This window comes from Corvus kubaryi, unplaced genomic scaffold, assembly GCF_017639235.1.
Source record: "Corvus kubaryi isolate FWS band 111438036 unplaced genomic scaffold, C.kubaryi_AGA036_p1.0 37398, whole genome shotgun sequence".
Lineage (NCBI taxonomy): Eukaryota > Metazoa > Chordata > Aves > Passeriformes > Corvidae > Corvus > Corvus kubaryi.
Window position 1 is genome coordinate 53769156 of NW_024581137.1, and position 20132 is coordinate 53789287.

The following is a 20132-nucleotide window of genomic DNA, read 5'->3' on the forward strand; positions in this document are numbered from 1 at the left end:
CAATGAGTCTGTGTCACCAAGACTGTCACCAAGGGCTGAACTGTCCTATATTGCATTGGGCCCTGTGACTCCCGGTTTGTATCTTCTGTAGAAATTCTTAAAATGAACACAGTTTGTCCCTGAGCTAGAAATGAAAATTATTTCATTTTTTGCTTAGTCTGCAAGTTTGGAAAGAGAATTAAGCCAAACTTGTGTAACTGGGACAGTCTATATGTAAAAAAAAGTGTTAGAAACTTTGTTTCCTTAGGGGAATTGCTAAATTGCCTTTAGCTTTAGAGAAACTGAGATTCCACAGAAGCCACAGAAGTTCTAAAGTAGAGCTGCATAGTTCAAGTCACCTTTAAACTTCTTTTAGAACCACGCATATAATGATTTTATCATAATTGTCTTTTGTCTTTTTCTCTCGAAACCCCAGTTTTTTGACTAACAGCTGTTAGAAAACCAGAAAGCTTGAAAATATGACCAGATCGTATAAAATAATAGTAGTAGTAATAATAATGAGAAGAAGAAGAAAAGGAGACAATTCTTCTGAATTAAAATTTCATTATTTAAGCCACTCTGCTGACGTTTGAACACTGGATAGTGGTTTCTGGGGCTGCACAGATATTTTCTAGGGAAAAAACAACCTCCGATGCTCAGACCCAGCTGAGACTCACAACCCAACGTGAAGCAACAAGAGTCCAGGGAAAAACAACTGCAGCAGCAGTCTCAGAAACTTTGCCATGGCAAAAGCACGTGGGCCAGGAGCTGCCTAAAGCCCTGTTTGTCAGCTGGCTAAAATAGCTCAGGCGGAGGTGCTGACAAACCCATGCCCGCGCCGCAGCCCAACACCTCCAGCCCTCGTGGGGTTATCGGTGACGTTTGACTCCGAAGCATTTTTTTGCTGGCTGCCAATAGCTATTCCCCGAGGACTATTTGCTTTCACATGCTTTCCCTTTGACACGGCTGCTATTTCTTTGCAATATGTAAACACTCAGAAGGATTTCCATGTTTGTTCTTCGCCCGGCATGGACGTTCTTTCACAGCTCGCCGGGAGAATTGACACGAAGGAGCAGCCGCTCCGCAGGCGTCCGGCGCTTTGTCTCCGTGTGCTGTGCTCCCATCTGCTTTCTCCAGCTATAAATCCAGTTCTGCTCCAGTCTCCACACCCCTGGCACACAACAGGAAAATGCATTCCTGGTGCCAGAAACACGACACTGCCATCCTACATGGGCGTCCTTTAGAGCCCAGCAGAGGCTTTGCACTGCAAAGCATTTATTCTTTATTTCTCCCCTTCCTGCAGCAATGTTTTCTAACTATAAAAATTCTCTTTCAATTTCAAATAAATTACTAATATGTGACTTTTCCTAAGAAAACTGACTGGGCTGCCTGTGCTGCTGTTAACTCTCTCTCATAATGATGAATTTTTTCCAAAGTGATCTTGGTATTTAACAAGACAATTTACATCAAAAGCAAAAAGGAGCAGAAACCATTAAAGAAAAAAAATCTTAAAATGAATCTAGAAATTGAGGGCCCTGACTCCAAACTCATGGATTGCACCTAGGCTTGATTTAATAGATCTGCTGCTTTGTAAAATCAACTTAATTTTACTTATTAACCTAGTTAAGTTAAAAGAGGGTAGATTGGATATTAGGAAGAAATTACTCATTGTGAGGGTGGTGAGACACTGGAACAGGTTTCCCAGAGAAGTTACTGCTGCCCTATCCTGGAAGTGTTCAAGACGGGGTTGGATAGAGCTTGGAGCAATCTGGTCCACTGGAAGGTGTCCCTGCCCATGGCAGGGGGGATTTGGAACTAGATGATCTTTCAGACTCATTCCAACACAAATAATTCCATGATTTATAAAAAAATCCACATTTTCTGAGGAGCCAGTCCTCCAGATTCCTTGCTTGGGCTGAAAAACAAGAAATCTAATTGGCAAATTTTGTTTTTTTTAAAAATTTAATCCTGAAAATTAGAGAAAGCCTTTAGAAACTTTCCCAAGATCTGCATGAAAATAAAGAGAGTCCTGTTACCCAAAGCAGCCCCTAGTACAGTGATGGGAACACATCTATAGAAGTTAGGCAATTCTGGTAAAAATCTAGATGTGAAAATCTTCACAGTGGGGATCATGACACTGAACTTCCTTCACATGGGAATTTTGACCACAAATTCTAACCAGGAATTTCCTTAAGTAACCTGACATGTCCCTACAGAGAATTCTCATTTCAGCAAACTGCTCCTTCTAACCAAAAATATCTTCCTGAATTTCAGACAGATTCATTCTAAACACACTGATTCAGAAGTCAAATTATTATATGACACATTTTAGCAATTGCTTATTAAAAAAAAAGTCTCCACAAGTCAGACTGCCCCAGGTTAATATAAAACATAATTATAAACTGATTTTATTGAACTAATTCAAAGGTCTGACTGAATTGTTTCATTGCAGTTCAAATTAGCTTTCCTGCTTCAGCTAATTCTACTGGGCAGGATGGGTTGAAGTATCAGTGTTGGGTTCATCCTATAAATGATTCTGTTTGAAGAGACTTTCAAATCTGCTTCAAATTCATCTGATGCAGCCAGGAATTCTCCACTGATTTCAACAAGCTTTGGATGAAGCCTTTAATGCTCTGTAGGCTGCCTTCCAATGTAAGATGAACTGGAGGGGTTTTCATCAACAAGCCTCCTAGCAAAAGTCACCATGCATTTCCCAAACAAATATGTAGAAAAAGAGTCAGAGAAATAATAACATAAATGTTGATAACATAACCCAAAAAAAAAAAAAAAAAAAAAAAAAAAGGCAGAGGAAATATTTGTTATCCTTATTTATTTAATAAAGAAACATAATAAACTTGAATTTTTCCAGGTACAAACAGCTTAATATGTCCTATGATATTGGCTGATATTTTCCTTGCTCTTTTTGTAGCTTGAGTGATTCATGTGGTAGACTTTATTGAACAAATCAACAGAAAAAATGGTAGCACTCACCATGCTCATAGACAGTGTGGGCCAGCTATTGAGTTAGTGTCTTAAACTAAATCACTGCACTGGGAGGTTGTATCATGGCTCGATTCAGATCGGCATCTCCAGTAACAAAAATCTACAAGTGAGGTTATTTGACATTTTTGAGGGGAGTTCTTCATACCATAGAAAGACACCATTCCCTCTTCATCCCTAAAGAAACGCGCCACAGAACAATAGAAAACCCAATAGAAAACCAACCTTCCAGTTACAAAGGTTTCTGAAAGTAATTTACAATTCAATATTAGAAAGTTGCACTGTAAACATCTAGAGTTAAGACCCTCTTTCAGATTTTTTGCATTACTTTTTTTTTTATTTTTAGAGGTTTTGGGTAAAAGAACCATTTGTAATGGCATCAGTACTATAGGGTCTCACAGCAATGACACTAAAATGTTCAATTCAAGGGTGAAATGACCAAAGAAGGGATCTTCTCTACTAAAATCAGTGACCAGCTAATTGTCTCTTTACATTCCATTCGTTACTGGGCCTGACTCTTAATAAGAAGAGCAGTTGAATATTTTCTAATGTAAATTGCAAATAATTAAAATATTGTTAAAACAGCATAGCCAACAACTCACTTCTGAGTGCAGGCTGGTGTTTTCCTTGGGTTTCAAAGAGTTTACATAGTACATGAAAAGAAATCACATGAGAAATGCTCCTTTTCCTTAGTATTTTTCCCTCTTTCTTTTTTTCATTCTAAATCTTTGAAAGGAAAATAATTTTGCTAGTTGTCAGCCAATAAATGCTTGTTCAGCAAGTAATGAATGTACTATTTTCTAATTAAACAGTTTCATTATAGGCAGCAGCTTGTTGCTAATGATCGATAAATCCCATTGAGGAGAAAACATTTTAATCAGTAAGTCGTGTCCTCTGAGTGTCAGCCACTCTATAAACTCACAAGATACATATATATGTATAGATATACGTATGTGTGTGTATATATATATGCATATAAATATAAAAATCGCATACTCTTTCTGGGTGATATGTACAGTCAGAATAACATTACAGCATAAATACACAGGGAATCTGTATAAAGTTTCTCTAATTTGAGAAGCCTTGAGCAATTCTGTTTTTTTGGGGGGAGGTGAGGGGTGGGGAGGGGGGAAAGAATAAAGAGTGATTTCACTTCAAGGAACGACGAGTAGTCCCCTTAAGTTAGAATCTAATTACATACAAGATTTAAAGGCAACAAAATGCCCAGAGGAACAGCCCTATGTTATACACCATAGACATGAGGTTAAAAGGGCAAGAGAGCATGATTATAATAATACTTATAGAGTATGGTTCATTCCCTTATAGCACTTTGCAATCAGAAAGTCTTACAACACCCCTGTGAGGTAGGTAAGTATTATTATTCCCATTTTACAGATGGGTAAACTGAGGCACAGATAGGTTAAATTATTTGCCTAAAAATCATGTAGTAAGAATCAGGAATAGACCCCAGGAATCCTGATGGCAAATCCTCTGAAGTAACCAATAGACCACTCTCAAGTGAATGCCTGAGACACCTCTCAATGAATGGAGAGAATATATTAGCCCATATTTACACAGATACATTGTCATCCTTTTGACGTGTTGTCGTACATATTCTGACTTGTTTAGAGGACAGATAACAATGGCCATAGATAAACTTGACTGTAACATGTTGTTTTAATTCTTGTTGCTAACCCCGTGTGGTTTTTTGACTCCTTTACAACCTGGGATGTAACTAAATGTTAATGACAATACACCTTAAATACATTCTTGATATCTTTGCTTCTCCAAGGTGAAAAAGCACAACTACTCTTCCTTAAAGTGCAATGGCTCATTACAGAAATCTCAAGATTTTCCATGAAGTCCAACCAAACCCAAGTACAATCAGTCTGAAGGTGAAAAAGAAAGAACTTGTCTGTAATGATGGACATGTCTCTATATTCCATAAAGAATTTCTCACATTCTATCGAGGCTGAAGGATAATAAATAATAATCTATGTTAGCACGTAAAAACCTCTAATACCTTTCTACAGCCACACATCCACCTTTCACCCCACTGTCACTTCTTTGGCCTGAAGCTGAAGGACACATCAACTGTAAATATTACTTTGCCTACAGGAATGAGGATATAGCTATTATCTAGTAATTTTTTTTATTGGTTCCTGTATTTCTTGTCCTTCCCCAGAAACCTAACTGTACCATCCGAGAAAATGAAAGATGGACCTTCAGTAAAAAGGATTCAAACCTTCAAAATTTATGTACAGATCCAGAGGCAATTCCCCTCCCACCTTCTTGATCACACTGTCTCAGCCGTTCCACATGGCCCAGTTTGCCTTGATTTATTACTATTAGTAGTATTAGTAGTAATTTTTTTTGAGTAATATTGATGCACAGAGTTCCAAATAAGGCTGCTTAGCTCAGTGTTCCTGGGGAAAATGTGATCTATCCCACTACCATAACAGAAACTTTGCCAGCCTAGATGGTGCTTTGGATCACTACACACAAACGTGATGCGCTACTTCTATGGCGAGCTTGATTGTGGATTTCAAAGCAGATTCTTGAAACATACTAAAAAATTAGTGCTTTTATTAACAGTTTTACAAACAGAATCCATTGAAGTCTAGTTTCCTGAAGGATAGAACAAGCCATTTCTCTCATTATTTCTACATCATTTGTTTCTCTGGTTTTTTTTTTTGTGTGTGTGTTTCTGCTGATGTGCAGTTGCAAGTCCCAAGAGGGAGGGCTTAGTGTAATCAACAGTTTAAATGCTGCTAATTTGATACTTCAATTTGCAACAACTTTCCTCTTCAAGCCATGGGGATCCCGCAAGTTCCTATTACCTTGACTCAGAGTTCATCATGAAGAGTGTAAGGATCATTAATCTCCATGGAAAAAGAGACTTTTTTTTTTAAGTAAAAAAATATCAAATATAATAAATTTATGAAAGACCATTCACAACATATACAGTAAGTGTTACATTTTGCTACAGCAGCTGTGATTTTTTTTTTTCTTTTTAGAATGCAAGGTCGTACATCGCCATAAGTAAACACACTAATATGAGTAAGACCTTAAATGAATGTATACAGCCAGGCTTTATCTGTGGATAGATATACACTGTGTTTACTGTTTTACAGTCTAGCCTATTCTTATTCACACCGTTGATATAACAGCTATGACCCTGCAGAGAATCTTCCTGTGCATATATAAATATAAATATTGAGCCAAGTCAAAAAGAGCAGGGTCAAAGGTTATATGACTTATTAGACTCCTGTATTTTAAGGGTAAAAACTCCATTGTTTCTTTTGCAACTAATTTTTAATAAGAAGGCTGCTTCAATCGTTGTGTAGTTACAGCATTACATTCTGTAAACAATGTTTTAAAGCATTCTAAACAAACATTTAAACAATTGATTCTTTATCCTTGTCGGGTGAGAGAAGACAATCTATAGCCTCATCGCTTTTGCTCAGGTCCGTTATCTTCAGCTGGAGGTTTTCACTCGTGCCCCTGGTGACGCTGTCATAGGATGGAGGGAAAGAGGTGGAGGACAGAGTTTCTGATTTGTCTATTGGCCTGCCGTAGTTTTCGTTCATCATGAACGCAATGAGACCCTCCTTCTCGGGCGCATCGTTCTCCAGGATGCTGCTTTCCAAAGTTCTGTGCCGGTACAAGTAGGATGCCTGCTTCATGGAGCGCCGGAACAAATGTCTCCTGTAGGCCCTCTGGATGATGATGGCGGAGACCTCTTCTTGCTTCCGTCTCAGAGTCGTTGTAATCGGCTCGTAAGAGATCTTAGACGGATTTGCCGCCATGAACTTTTCTTCCATCTGTATTTTAAGGGCATCCATCTCTCCGGATTCTCCTAGCACCCTTTTTGTAAAAGCAAACAAAATATCCAAGCAATGGATCCTGTCTCCGCTGACCATGGGCAGGTCCATCGCTATGAGTTTGATTTTGTTTGGTTTCGCTATGCGCAAAGGTTCTGACAGCGCGTCTGCAAAGTCTGAAAGTGCAGAATACTCAATAAACTGAGTGGCTTCGGGGTCAAACTTCTCCCAGATTTCATAGAACATATCAAAATCATCCTCGCTTAGAGGCTCTGTACTTTCCTCAGTGGCTACACTGAAGTTCTCTAAAATAATGGCTATATACATGTTTACAACAATGAGAAATGATATAATGATATATGTAACAAAGAATAAAATGCCTACGGCAGGGCTCCCGCAGTCTCCCTTTGAACCATTTGCATTGGGAAGGTTTGGGTCGCAATACGGTGGTCCGGTGTTTAAAATAGGGTTGAGAAGACCATCCCAGCCAGCTGATGTGGTGATTTGGAAGAGACAGAGCATGCTGTTAGCAAAGGTTTGGAAGTTGAACATATCGTCAATGCCACCTTCCATCTTCACATAGGCAAAGTTAGCCATGCCAAAAATGGCATAAATGAACATGACCAGAAACAGCAAGAGGCCAATGTTGAACAGAGCAGGTAGGGACATCATTAAGGCAAACAGGAGAGTTCGAATTCCTTTGGCTCCCCGGATGAGTCTCAGGATCCGGCCAATCCGAGCCAAACGAATGACTCTGAAGAGTGTGGGAGAGAAGAAATATTTCTGGATGATGTCAGAAAGTACAGTGCCTTGGAAAGAAAAGAGACAAACAGTGAGTTAGTGCATGGGAAATAATCCCAGGCTTTCCCTTAAAGCAATCAGTCAGGATTATTGAGAAAATAAGTGGAAATTTGCCCAGATTGGAAGGCCCACAATAAAAGGAAAGGCATTGTCGGTCTTTTCATGCCCATTTAATCCATAAAAAGTTGTGAGGCTATAAGCAAAGAATGGTAGTGGCAGTTTTATTAAAGGAAAGATTTTCTGTTGGTAATGGAAACCAAGATCAGCTCAAGACACAGATGACTGCAGCTTTGCCCAACACCCACCTGAGAAATTTGAGTGCAGATTTGTCTGATATGTCAATATTTTTGTCTGTAAAATAGTAAGTCAGAAATGCTGGTGTGCTGGGCCTGGTTTTTTTACGCCACCACCAGAACAGCACAGGTTTCTGCTCTGTATCCACTTCGTTGGTTGTTTGCTCATCAATTTTTCCGGTTTCCCTGATGGGCTGGGAAGGAACTAAGGGCTAAGGCTGTACTACCAAGGAACCGAGCTTGCACCCCTGTACTAAACTCTTCCTGCAGGAGCACAGCACTTGGTCCAGAAAGTCTATCTGCACTGAGCTGTGCTGAGCTCCTGTCTCCTACAGGAAAAGGTCTCTCTGGGATGGCCCAAGGCCTCTGACACTGAAACAACCTGGCTGATCACAGGCCAGCATTGTGAGCAACATGACAGCTCTGGTTAAGTGCCTGCTATGGGCACATCCAGAGCATCCGACCTCAAGGATCCGGTGACAGCTGTGTGGCAGTGATGTTCCCTGGGTGACCCAAACCTGTGAAATCCAGGCTGTTCAATGCCCCCAAAGCACAGGTGGGTCTCTGAGCACCAGAGATCTGCATTAGGATCTTGCAGGTTCCCCAGTCCACTCAGGGTGTTCAGAGCAGCAGGAGCATCAGGCAATGAGACATCTCTGTTCACCCAACACGACACTTCCTCGTTCACCTATCCCCTCCCTCAAAATGGAAAGTTTTTTTGCAAGAGTTGAATTTCTGAGCTCCTGTTGCTCACTGGATCAGTTGAGCATCTTCCAGTTGCTCCTTTAGTTACATCTTTAATGAAAACTCTTTTGGCAGGATTTCAGATTCATTTGACCTGCACTTCTTTATCATCTAATATACATCTCTGTTTGGGGCTGCAGAAGAGCAAATGGCACAACCTGACAATAAAACTGTGTCTTTCAGTTTCATCCCTTGGATATATGAAGATGTGGAGCTCTAGTGACAACAGGGCTGAGAAAAGTCAAACTCACTGCATTGCCCAAACCTGCTCTGAAGGACTATTTCAAACTTCTGTAATAAAAAGCAAATAGCAAAGCAATAGCAATCCACATGTGCACTTTTCAGGTGGCTTTTTTACTTCTCTGTCACTGGCTGTTAGAACTGGTGTTAACTGTATACTGTGGCCAGTTCGTGTTTCATCACCATGAACCATTAAGCGTATGGTTTGATAAACCTCCTAATTTTTCTGATCAGTTATTGTTAGGCAGTGGTATGTTAGATTATAATTACATATTAAAATTGTGTTTAGGATTTAATTCTCTGAATTGAAAGTGTGTATTATTGCACAAACCCTTTAAGGCTGTCAATTTTATGCCTTTCTAACATTGGAGTCTGGGTGAAAATCCAGGGTTACCTACCTACGATGGACAGAATCACAACCACAAAGTCAAATATGTTCCAGCCGTTGGTGAAGTAGTAGTGTCGCAGAGCCAGCATTTTGAAGATGCACTCCCCAGTGAAGATGGCAACAAAAAGCATGTTGATTTTATGGAGGATGTTCACTTTTTCTTGACTCTGGTCATCCGTTTCCACCATCATGGTAACCATGTTAAGGCAGATGAGGATCATGATGGAGACATCGAAGGCTTGTTTTGAGACGACATCAAAAATAAAACCTTGGTATTTGTTCTGGGGGAAGGGATAAGGTTTAGTTAGGAAATTTGAGCCATGTAAAAATGATGATTTAATTGTCTCCTGATTGATCAAAAATTAGAGGAAAACAGACAATATACTGCATCTGACTGGAACTTCATAAACTTAAGGGTGATGATGAATGCTTTTTTGATGGAGCTTTCAAACCCATTTGCTCCTAATGCTTTTTGAAACTACTGTAAACAAGACAGTGGCCATGAATTTATTCAGTGCAGGCAGGTGGCCACTGGCATATGTAAATGGCACATGTAAATTGCAATGTTAGTCAATGCTGCAGAACAGTGGGAATTTTGTACCACAGGTCACTGGATTTGCAAATATTGTCCAAAATCAAAACATGTAATTACTAAATGCCTTTCATCTGAGAGCAATAAACCTTCCTACACTGGAGAGTTGAAGGGTGCTCATTCTAGTAAATAAACATTCAGCTGATACACAAAGTTCAACTGAATTATGTTCTTACCAGCGGCCTTGGGATTGGCTTTTGAGGTTTCTTAGATCCCAGCTTTTTCATTGCATTATAATACTTTTTTTGTTCTTCTGTCATAAAGATGTCCTGGCCACCTAAGTAAAGGTTGAGAACAACACTATTACTTTTGATGAAGAGAGCTCCTCTCTGCCCCCCTCCAAAGTTCAAGGCGGAATCCTCTTCTATTTCATTTCCCTTTTAATGTAGCTTTCATCAGGTTGGACTGCTCAGAGGGACAGTGGTGTTTGTTCACAGAGGACACCGGGCCAGTCTGTGCCCCTGTGTCCAACTTTGTGTTAGACATCCCCTCTGCCTGGAGCTGCTTTGCTGCATTCTGTGGGGAATAGAGCCCCCCATCCTATATTTTCCGGATGCTCAAACTCTAGGGACACCAGTGACTGCTACAGCTGTGCCTTTGTAAAAGTCCTACAAGGTGCTTTCTGCAGCTGCTCTGCCACTGCTGATCTCAAGGCTACTGTGACAAAGCCATTTCTGATAAATCTGTTCCTTTTAGCTTGGTCCCTGCAGCAATCACAAGACTATGTGTAGCATATGAACTACTTATCTTTTTCTTTTGTTGGTTAAAATTGTCAATGATGACACCGATGAAGAGGTTCAAGGTGAAGAAAGACCCGAAGATGATGAAAATCACAAAGTAAAGATACATGTATAAATTACTTTCCCATTGAGGCTGCTCCTCGTACTGCAAAAGGAAAAGGGAAAATGTGAAAATGACACCACCTCTGCACACATCAAAATATTGATGCAGTTGAAACAAAGCTGTCCATTGGAAATAAAATTCATGAAACATGAGAAAAATACTGCAACTCCCGTGAGCACAGTCAGCTCTCCTCAGTCTCTTAAAGTTTACTACTGGCATCTGCAATGCCACGGTCATTTCAGCAACATTCACTCCCACAGAGATCACACTGCTCCAGAAAGTGCAACTCCAGAATAAATCCTGCAAAATGTTCTCAGTCTGAATCCAGAAGGGGAAAAGAATCAATTTTCTGACTATCCTAATGCCTATATGAACTAATGGTACTTAAAAATACAGTGTTTTTCAGTAGGACTCAATTATACTGCAATCATATTTCTGTTTTATTATAAGTACAATTTTTTTTTAAATGATGGGTGGGATGGAATAAGGTCTCTTGCTGTACAACTGAACAACACAGTCTGATAACCTGAAGTCACCTCTGCCATGTTTGGCAACAGTGCTCAGATTTGCCCCATCATCTCCATATTTAAACAAGGTGCCAGAAACTTGTGAAACATAGATTTAGAAGAAACATAAAGATTTTAGTTATAGGCCAGCTGTGTTGAAGTTAGTTAGAATAGGAAGGAATTTGGGCCCAGCTAGAGTTAATTAAAATAGTTAGGAGAGCTAGACCTGAAATGGGTTTTAAGATGTTAGTAACTGATTGCCAAATAACTGATGATCTGTCATTTGCATGTTTGCTTAGCTGTGCTTAGAATGAGGAATAGAAACATTGATAAGTTGGTGTAGGGAACAAGGACAATTACCAATTTCCTCCCTTGGTGGGAACCCCTCCAAAAGTCATGCAAGAAGAAACTTACAGCTCACTAAAGTAATTAGGATTGTTAAAGTTCAGAGAAGCAAAAAGGTCAAAATGAGGAAGATGAGTTACTTCATCTTTTTTGGGACCACTGACCCAATTCAAGACCACCGACTCCATTCAGGACACACACTACGCATGCTTAATGACATTTAAGCTCATTTCCATACAAAGCAGAGAATGGGAGGTGTTAATGTTATGAATATGCATTTGTATATTGGATATTCATAATTTTTGTAACTAAAAAGCTTTGTGTTTGCTTGGATCAGGGCCCTGTGTCTTAGGGAGCTATCCCACACAGTGCCTGGTGCCAAATAAAACACTTGCATTCCCTAAATGCCATATTTTCTTATGGGTAGTCCATGAGTTTCATTCAGAAGCAGGGAGGATACATCTGTACATGTAGTACCAGTATAAATCACCATCATGAGCTATGATATGCCAAGGGACTCCTCTGCTCCTATGATGCCACGAAGTTTTTCCACCCCTCATTTCTCCCCTTAGGTCTCAACTTTTGCCCTAACTTCAGCCTGTCAAATTCCTAGTACCAGACAGCTACCTCAAAAATTAACAGTAAGCGTAAACTTGCTCCTCTAATATAATTAAAAGATGAAAAGTATACTATAGATCTAGATAAAAAGATAAACCACACATGGTGTAGCAAAGGAAATGCTGGTTTTGTTTGTTTGTGTTTTAAGGCAACCTGAAAGCTGAACAGGATGCAGGTAAGAACTGAGCTGTCATCAGTCACTACCACATCTCAAGTCAGAGCTGGAAGATCACACTACCCTCTTTGTCTGCCAGGAGCTCCTCCACATACCTTCAGTGGAGCTGCTAGATGCAGAAAAGACACTTGCTCAAGGTGAGGGTGTAGGGAGAGTTTAGTATTTGTCTCACAGGCGAATTCAATTTAAACCCAGCACTTTAAAAGACATGTTATCATCAGAAGTTGGAAAATATGGCAATAAACAGGGAGAGGGGAAGAAACAGAGGGGACAATTTAAGTCTTTGGTAGACTCGGACTCACTCTGGTGGTGCCTCTCTGTGCTGGGAGTTTTGCAGTAGGAACAGATCAATCAATTGTGTAGGACTACAGCCTACATCTGCTTTAATTTCAGGGTCATCATGCTTCAGTACAGCTACAATGAGGGTCTGCAACTGTACCAGCCAGAGTAAGGCAGGGACTGGCAACCTGCATGTATTTTATTTTCTTGTGTTTGTTGTTAAGCATCATCAGTGCAGCAAAAGGCAATGGAAAAGGACATTATTTATTTCCTTGCAGAGACTTACCTCTCTTGAATCCACTGCTGCATACATGATATCCATCCAGCCTTTAAATGTGGCCTGAAAAAAATCCCACATAAGACATAAGCATATTAAACAAGTACATCCTCAAATGATATCAATCTCTCTGATGAAATTTCGAAATGCAATGTTGAGCATGTGCTTCACAATTAATACACTGCCTGCCTTGCAATCTAATATGGATCCTTGAGTTTATGCTCATTTAGATATTAGATATTTAAATGCATTCCAGAATGCTTTTCTCCTGGATTTTCTCATTTATGTTTTTGATTTTCTGCACTTGCAGGGATAAAAGAGAGGTTTTTAGAAGAGATTTTAAGAAGGAGAGAAAACATGACAATTAAATCTCTGGATGTTTTGACCTTAAAAATTTCAAGTAATGAAGAGATATGGCTGCACATAACATTGAAGAATGTGGTCCTGCACAAGCCTTGGACCAGGTTAGCTGGATCCCATCCATATCCTGCTGAAGCTTGGGTTCTGCCCTTTTCTAAACCAGGGCAATATAAAAGCCCAGGGAGTTGCATAAATCACAGCTGACTTGAAAGAAGCAAAGGCAATCAACACCTGCTGTGAGCCTGGCCCTGGAAACTCAATCTGCTTTACTGTTCAGATTTTCTTTTATTAAGCTTTATGAAGTCAAGTGTGGTTTGCTTTTTTTAAAAATAATTTTTTAAAGAAGGAAGGATTCCACAGAAGTCAGTGTCTCTTACTGGAACCTTCTGTGCAGAAAGGGCAGTGACAGCACTCCTAGGAGAAACACATGGAAGTGATTTTTACTCTTCTGTAGCAAACCCATAACTCCTTGGTCTCATTATGTGCCTCGTATTAGACACAGCCTGATGCCAAGCACACCTGGCATTAGGACTGACTGGCCTGAGCCCCACTGCCTTTTCATGGGTTCTCTGAGGTTGTTTCTCATTTCGCTTCTCACCCATTTAGACTTATCCTGAATCTAAGTCAGTGTGAGCAGTTAATGAGGCATTTTTAGATTTATTGATTTAATCAGATTTACACTGGTATGCATGCAGGACCCACACCCAGTATTTTTTTACATCCTGCTGATACTTAAGTTGAATTTTGCCCTATTGTGTAGGCATACAATTCCAGATAATGCCAGTAGGAATTTGGCCAGAGGTTACCAAGAGAAACCCAGGCAGTTGGGCTGAGGTGGGTACATTCAGTGGTTTTAGAACTCTTTATTATTATATTAAGTCCTGGAGGTAATGCTGCCTTCCCAATTCCTTCTGAATGCTACCGAGCCAAAGGAAAATGTACAAGAGACCAATGACATTTCTCATGGAAGTATATATAAAATAGTGTTTGAAAGGTTCTACCTATTCTTATCTACTGCTTGAAAGAGATTAGCCCACTCCCCCAAATCAGAACCCTTTGGAAAATCTCTTTCATGGTGCTGTGTGTTAAAAACCACTTTACATGAAAAGCATCTACAGGAACAATCAGCAGTTTTATTAAAACAAATAATTATTTGAACCTGTCATGCTGATACTCCTTACATATTCTAATATTTTCCCTTTTTTGCTGTTCGCTTTCTAATCTGATGAAAGACTTTCTGGTGCCATTAGAGCTTTCAGCTCAAAGTGCTGTTCAGGAAGGGTGGCCAGGATGAAACAAGAAATCCTTTCCCTGTGGCACAAAATGGTATGATCTCAGCCTGTATTTTTCTCCCACTTGGGAGGAAATCTTTTCTCTTGAGCAGCTATTTTACCCCTCAATGTATAACACAGACACAAGAGACTCTCCTGCAAGGCACAGTGGTTTATAGTGATAAAGGATGATGAAGTGATCTGACAAAAATAAATATTAAGAGAATGAAGTGCTGTGATTTTCTGTTTCCCCCAGTTGTCCAGAAGCAAGAGAATTAAAAATCTCTGAGGCATCTGGAAAGCTTCCCTGGACACTTCAAATGCAGAGGGTAAAAGATACTGAGAATGAAAGAAATATAACACTGAGAAAAGAAATTATATATCTGGAATTAGTAACCACTTACACTCTGGATAAGGAAGTGACAAAATCTTCATGGGAGTGTTTGTGATATTATCCTGCCTGGAAGCTATCCAGAGAAACACCATTTTCTACCGAAACTGTCATGTGATGAGATTATCTACTGATAAACTCATCCTGGGATGGGATTACATTTCGTTATTTCACTGGTGGTTAGAGCTGCAATGCAGCAAATTAGTGGGGAGGAGGATAGGTGGGGTGGCACTGGATGCCCTCAAACCGAATAGTGTCTTAAAGTAAAGCAAGTCTTTAAATCTGTAAGCTTTTGGGGTTTAGTTATTTTTCAGGTTTTCTCTTTTAGTCTTTTTCTTTTTCTGTTTTCTTTTTTTTTCCCCAGAAAAATAAACTGTTCAATAAAAATGTCTGCTTTTGGTGGCTGAAACACTGGCCTTCACATTGCTGAAATGTTTCTTTGGGCATTACTGTTGCTGAGAGAAATTTCTGAAAGCCAAGCCAGGGATTTTTTTGCACATTTTGCATCCACAGTGACAGTGAAACCAGGCATTGCAGTTTACAGAAGTGCAAGAGATCGTGTAACTCAGTAACTTTAGACACACACCACTGCCTCATGACCATTTTGTGTCTGATTTATGGGCTCAGTCAGGACATCAAACCTGCCATGAGGGGTTGCTTTAACTCTGCAGCTCCTGCTCACTGTGCTGGTCTAGGAGTGCTTCTGTTATCTCACCATTCCTTATCTAGAATCCCAAAGTGACAAAGAGTTAATAGGACATATTCAATGATAAGTTGGATATATTCAATCTAAGTCCATTCTGTCCAAGAAGAACTTTTCCAAACAAGCCAGATGCTGCATGAAAGACCACTTGTTTCCTGGATATTCTTCAGTAGATGGCTGAAATTTCAAAACACAGTGCAAAAAAATATGTGGAGGTGATCACAGGGTAGAAGGCAGGGATTCTGCAAGGGAAATGCAAAACTCCTACTGGAAATTTAAGATATTTCTTTGATCAGCTCAAATACAGATTAACAGAACATAGGTGATGTGATACTTTAAGCCAATTGGGAATACAGGAAAAGTACTGGGTTGTAGCAAAACCTTCTTCTTGATAGATTAGAGTTTTAAGAGTGTTAAATCACCAGGAAAGTGAATCATCCTTCCTGCAACTCAAAAAGTTGTGATAATAAAGGTCTCTTCCTCCCCATGAATGATCTTTTTCTTCCTCCTCTTGCTTGTAGAGTGAGCATATTAGTTACCTCTTCCATTTTAGTAACCCATTTTGGGACAGCCTGTTTGTTATTGGAGGAGCTTGACACGACTTCACATGAATTTCTCAGGCTCATTAACTCAAAGTGGTGTCTTCAGGACAACACGATGGATCCCAATCAAGGTAGGAAAAGAGCAGAAGATATTTGGGACAAATTTCACGCAGTTCTCAACTACATTTTCAGAAAGTTTGCCTCTGGATAGAAGTATGTCCTAAAGTTTCATAGTAGCAACTTTCATTTCTTTCAAATATGCTGCTGAAGAAGACAGAACATCAAGCAGATTTGTTTTCCACATTTCCATTTGGATTTCCAGACATTCAGGCATTCCAAAGGAACTTCAGAGTCACTCAGATCTGTGCTGTGGCAGCTGAAAATGTCAGCAGTCAAAAGACAAGTCGCACTTAAACTTTCCTGTTTTGGATCCTGGAGGCTGGTAACCCAAATGCTTGTCTCCTCCTTGTCCTGCTGTGCACAGTGATGCACAGAGGTGTCTGTCTCTCTAGGAGAGCTGGGCTGTCAGCTGAGCCCCTGCATTTCCCATGGGGGTTGGCTCATGAAATGTGACCCCTTATGGAGAATATTTGGCAAGGGGCACCTGTAATCGACACTCCTGGCAAAGGAGATCCAGATGTTTGGGACCCTTCTCTGTGTGTGTCACCTTTTCACTTTATTGCCTGTGGTTAGCAGCAGACATAAGAGCTCCAGGTGCAAGGATTAAAGCCAAAATCAATCCCCTAATGGAATCTGGCTCCTGCTCTTCCTCTGTGAAGAAGGAGCTGCCACGTGCCATACAAGCTGAGCTTGTTTCCTGCTAAAATCAGTTTGTTCAGCCTGACCAGGCCTCGGTTTATAACACTTCTTTTGTACTTTTGGAACCGTAAAAGCTATTTCTCTCCTACCCAATACAGGATCACAGGTTTGAAAGAAACCGGCAGGGTCATCAAATCCATTTTCAGCTGAAAAAGAGCAGTATTAGCCCGTTCCCTTCAAATGTGTGCTGAGATCCACCTTACAACCAGTTATGTTTCTTCTGCCACCACTGATCCCAACAGAAGTGACTAGAAAAGACTGCTTCAGGATAGTCCTTAGGAAATGCCCACTTAGGAAAAGTTAAAATTTTCAAAAAGCTGGAGCTTGAGTCTTATAAAAGAAATGATGAAGGCATAGCTACTACTCTGACAGAGTTTTTCCCCCAAAAAGTAGGCATTTCTTATGTAATCAGAGGAATTAAGAAACTTCAGGTAAGGCACAGTATTTTAAACCTGGCAATTCTTGCTCAGCTAGATTGAATGTTTAAATGAAAGACAAAGAAATCACTATATAGAACAGAAAATCTAATTAAAGATGTTCAAAGCACAATAATCTACCCTAGATGGCTGAGCTGAATATCATAATTACATGCAACAGATAAAAGCTGTTGCTCTCAGCAAGTTTATGTTATGGAAAGAACCAAAAGTGGTTGTGCCCATTCCAGTCTGCTTTCCAGAGGGTGTGAAAGCAAAACTCAATGGAGAGTGGTCAGAACAGAAGACCTCAAACTCAAGTGTTTGCGTACCAGGAACAGCACACATAAGAACAAGGATTTCTACAAGAAAGGAAAATTGGTTCATGGAGCTGTTCCATGCATCTGTGACAGAGAAAACCAGATCTGGGAAAAACAAATTTGCTTCCTGGGAAGGAGAAGAGCTGGCAGATCCCATGGGGACCAGTGGGAGGCTCATGCCCCTTTGGAGGGAGCACAGGGCAATACCCTGCTGCATTGCAAAGGGTGGATTCTGTATGTGACAAATTAATTGAGCTCCAAGCACACCATTTTTTATTCCAGAATAGAGGAATGCCATCACAGGCATTTCAAGAAAGAAACCTCCCTGTCCAAAGACGCAGCAAGGATCTTATTTAACTCTGCATGCAAAAAACGCAACACACACCTCCAAGTGAACATCCAGCCCCTGTCATCCTTTGGCTCCAGAGCAAATTAGGAACAATGGAAATAAGCATCCTAACCACTGCTTTACATGGGGGCCCTTTGGAATTGCAACACAAAGCAATTTGTCTGAAATCACCCAGCAGTCCAGCAGCAGAGCCTGGAAAAGATGGAGTCTCCTGTGGCTCTATCCATTAGGTTGTCCTGTGTCAAAACACAGTGAATCTCAGTGCACACAACCCATTTATCCGTATCTTACATTTGCTGGTGAAAAAAGTTGTAGAAGTGGCTTCCTTCTACCTTTATAGCTCAAATATTGCCATCATCTTTGAAATGCAACTGTCTTTTGTCTGCTATGCTCTTGCCACCTTGCCAGAGAGGCTGGGCTGGGGGCACTGTCAGCAATCTGATCCCCACCATGACCCATAGTTAGATTCAATCTGACTCATGATTTTAGCAGGGAGACACAAGGTGAGGAACCAGAATAAGAGGCACCAGTATCCTTCTCAAAAATGGAGAGTAGCAGAGGGCCATAAACTAAGGCTACAGCTTTATGGGGTAACTTCTGCTGGGAAACTGAAGGCAATACAACTTCATTTTTTTCCCAGCAGGATACAGTGAAATCCCAGGCTGTTCAGGAAGGCCAGTGCACTCTCTCTGCACGAACAGTCCTTCCTGGACCATGGCTTCCTTTTCTGCAACTGAACTTTGCTCTGGATTACAATATTGACAAAATAATCTTTAATTCACCTCAATAGTCCAATCACCTCCAAGAGAACTGTATTAGCAATGCAGCAGAAACTCAAATTAAAACCATAAACTGCCATAACAACTCTAGGCCAAGTTAATATGCAAAATATGATTTATTTACGCTTGAGGAAAGGAATTGCCCTGATGGGTAAGGCTGAAAAACCCAGAAAAGCCCAGAGGTTAACCTGAGCTTTTAAACTGATCGTTTCAGTGAGAACAAGCAACATTTGCTCATTGGTTTCTGGTGGCCACACTTACCACTTGTAGCAGAGCCAGGTACCCAGCACCAACATTATCGAAGTTAACTTTAACTTTTGTCCAGTAAAATGTGCCCGACACGTTGTAAAGTATACAGTCACTCATGTTGTTAATAATTTTAGAGTCCAAAGGCATATCTCCTTCTGTCTTATTGATGCACTTCCCAAACTTCCCAGCAAAGAGGTTCACTCCCATGATGCTAAAGATGAGCCAGAAGATGAGGCAGACGAGCAGAACATTCATGATGGAAGGGATGGCTCCCACAAGGGCATTGACCACAACCTTGGAGGAAACAGGAAAGGAAAAACAGAATTAACGTCAGCACTTGTACGGACACTTTGTTAACAAGCTGGTGTGCGCCCTTGATTAATGAGTCTGAACCCTCACGTGGTGACAGGTGGATAAGCACTGACATTACCTCAGGAGCCAGACCACCTCCAGAGGCTTCACACATGACTGTTTTTTCCCTTTGGTAATCAAAGAACAAACCTGTGGGCATCCCATGCAAAGGATGACTTTTTTCCAAGAGGAATCTCTGAAGTCAGGAATCATCTTGACCACTCAAATCTTCCTGGATAGGACACTTCAGTCAAACTATCATAATAATGTGATTAATTGGAAATGGCTGAGGTGCACTACAGTGACTCAAAATAGAGAAAAAAGATTTCTGAAATCTTTGACTCCACTCAGGCCTCTGTAGCCAGTGGGTTGTGAACTATAGCTGTGATAAATTTTGCTTAATTAAATAACAACAGATTGAGACATACTGTACTGAGCCAGCTTCCCCCATCTGATCAGTATGCATGATTAAAACAGTGAAATCATTATAATTTAACAAAAAAAGTCATTATTTTCTTTCCTCTGCCATGCTGTAAAATTCCTACACATTAACCCAGGCAGCGCTGTAAACCCCTGCACAAAATCATACATTAAAATGAAAAGCAGAAGGAGCTTTTAAGGTGTGTGAAAGATGGTACTGGAAATGGACTCCATTCTGAACCCAAACACAAAGACAAAGGT

At 40.3% G+C, this 20132-nt stretch overlaps 1 protein-coding gene across 8 annotated transcripts in view; it reads right to left on the reverse strand.

Moving 5' to 3' along the window:
* Positions 1 to 2792: 2792 nt before the first annotated feature.
* LOC121671600 (sodium channel protein type 5 subunit alpha-like) overlaps positions 2793 to 20132 on the reverse strand; it is a 215225-nt gene continuing 197885 nt past the window's right edge. For all 8 annotated transcript variants that reach the window (XM_042043575.1, XM_042043574.1, XM_042043573.1 and 5 more), the window contains 6 exons: positions 19113 to 19394; positions 12914 to 12967; positions 10609 to 10746; positions 10038 to 10142; positions 9280 to 9550; positions 2793 to 7612 (listed from right to left, as the gene is read on the reverse strand). In XM_042043575.1, the coding sequence (XP_041899509.1) occupies positions 6378 to 7612; positions 9280 to 9550; positions 10038 to 10142; positions 10609 to 10746; positions 12914 to 12967; positions 19113 to 19394 (2085 nt within the window). In that variant the 3' untranslated portion in view covers positions 2793 to 6377. The remainder of the gene's footprint in view (positions 7613 to 9279; positions 9551 to 10037; positions 10143 to 10608; positions 10747 to 12913; positions 12968 to 19112; positions 19395 to 20132) is intronic.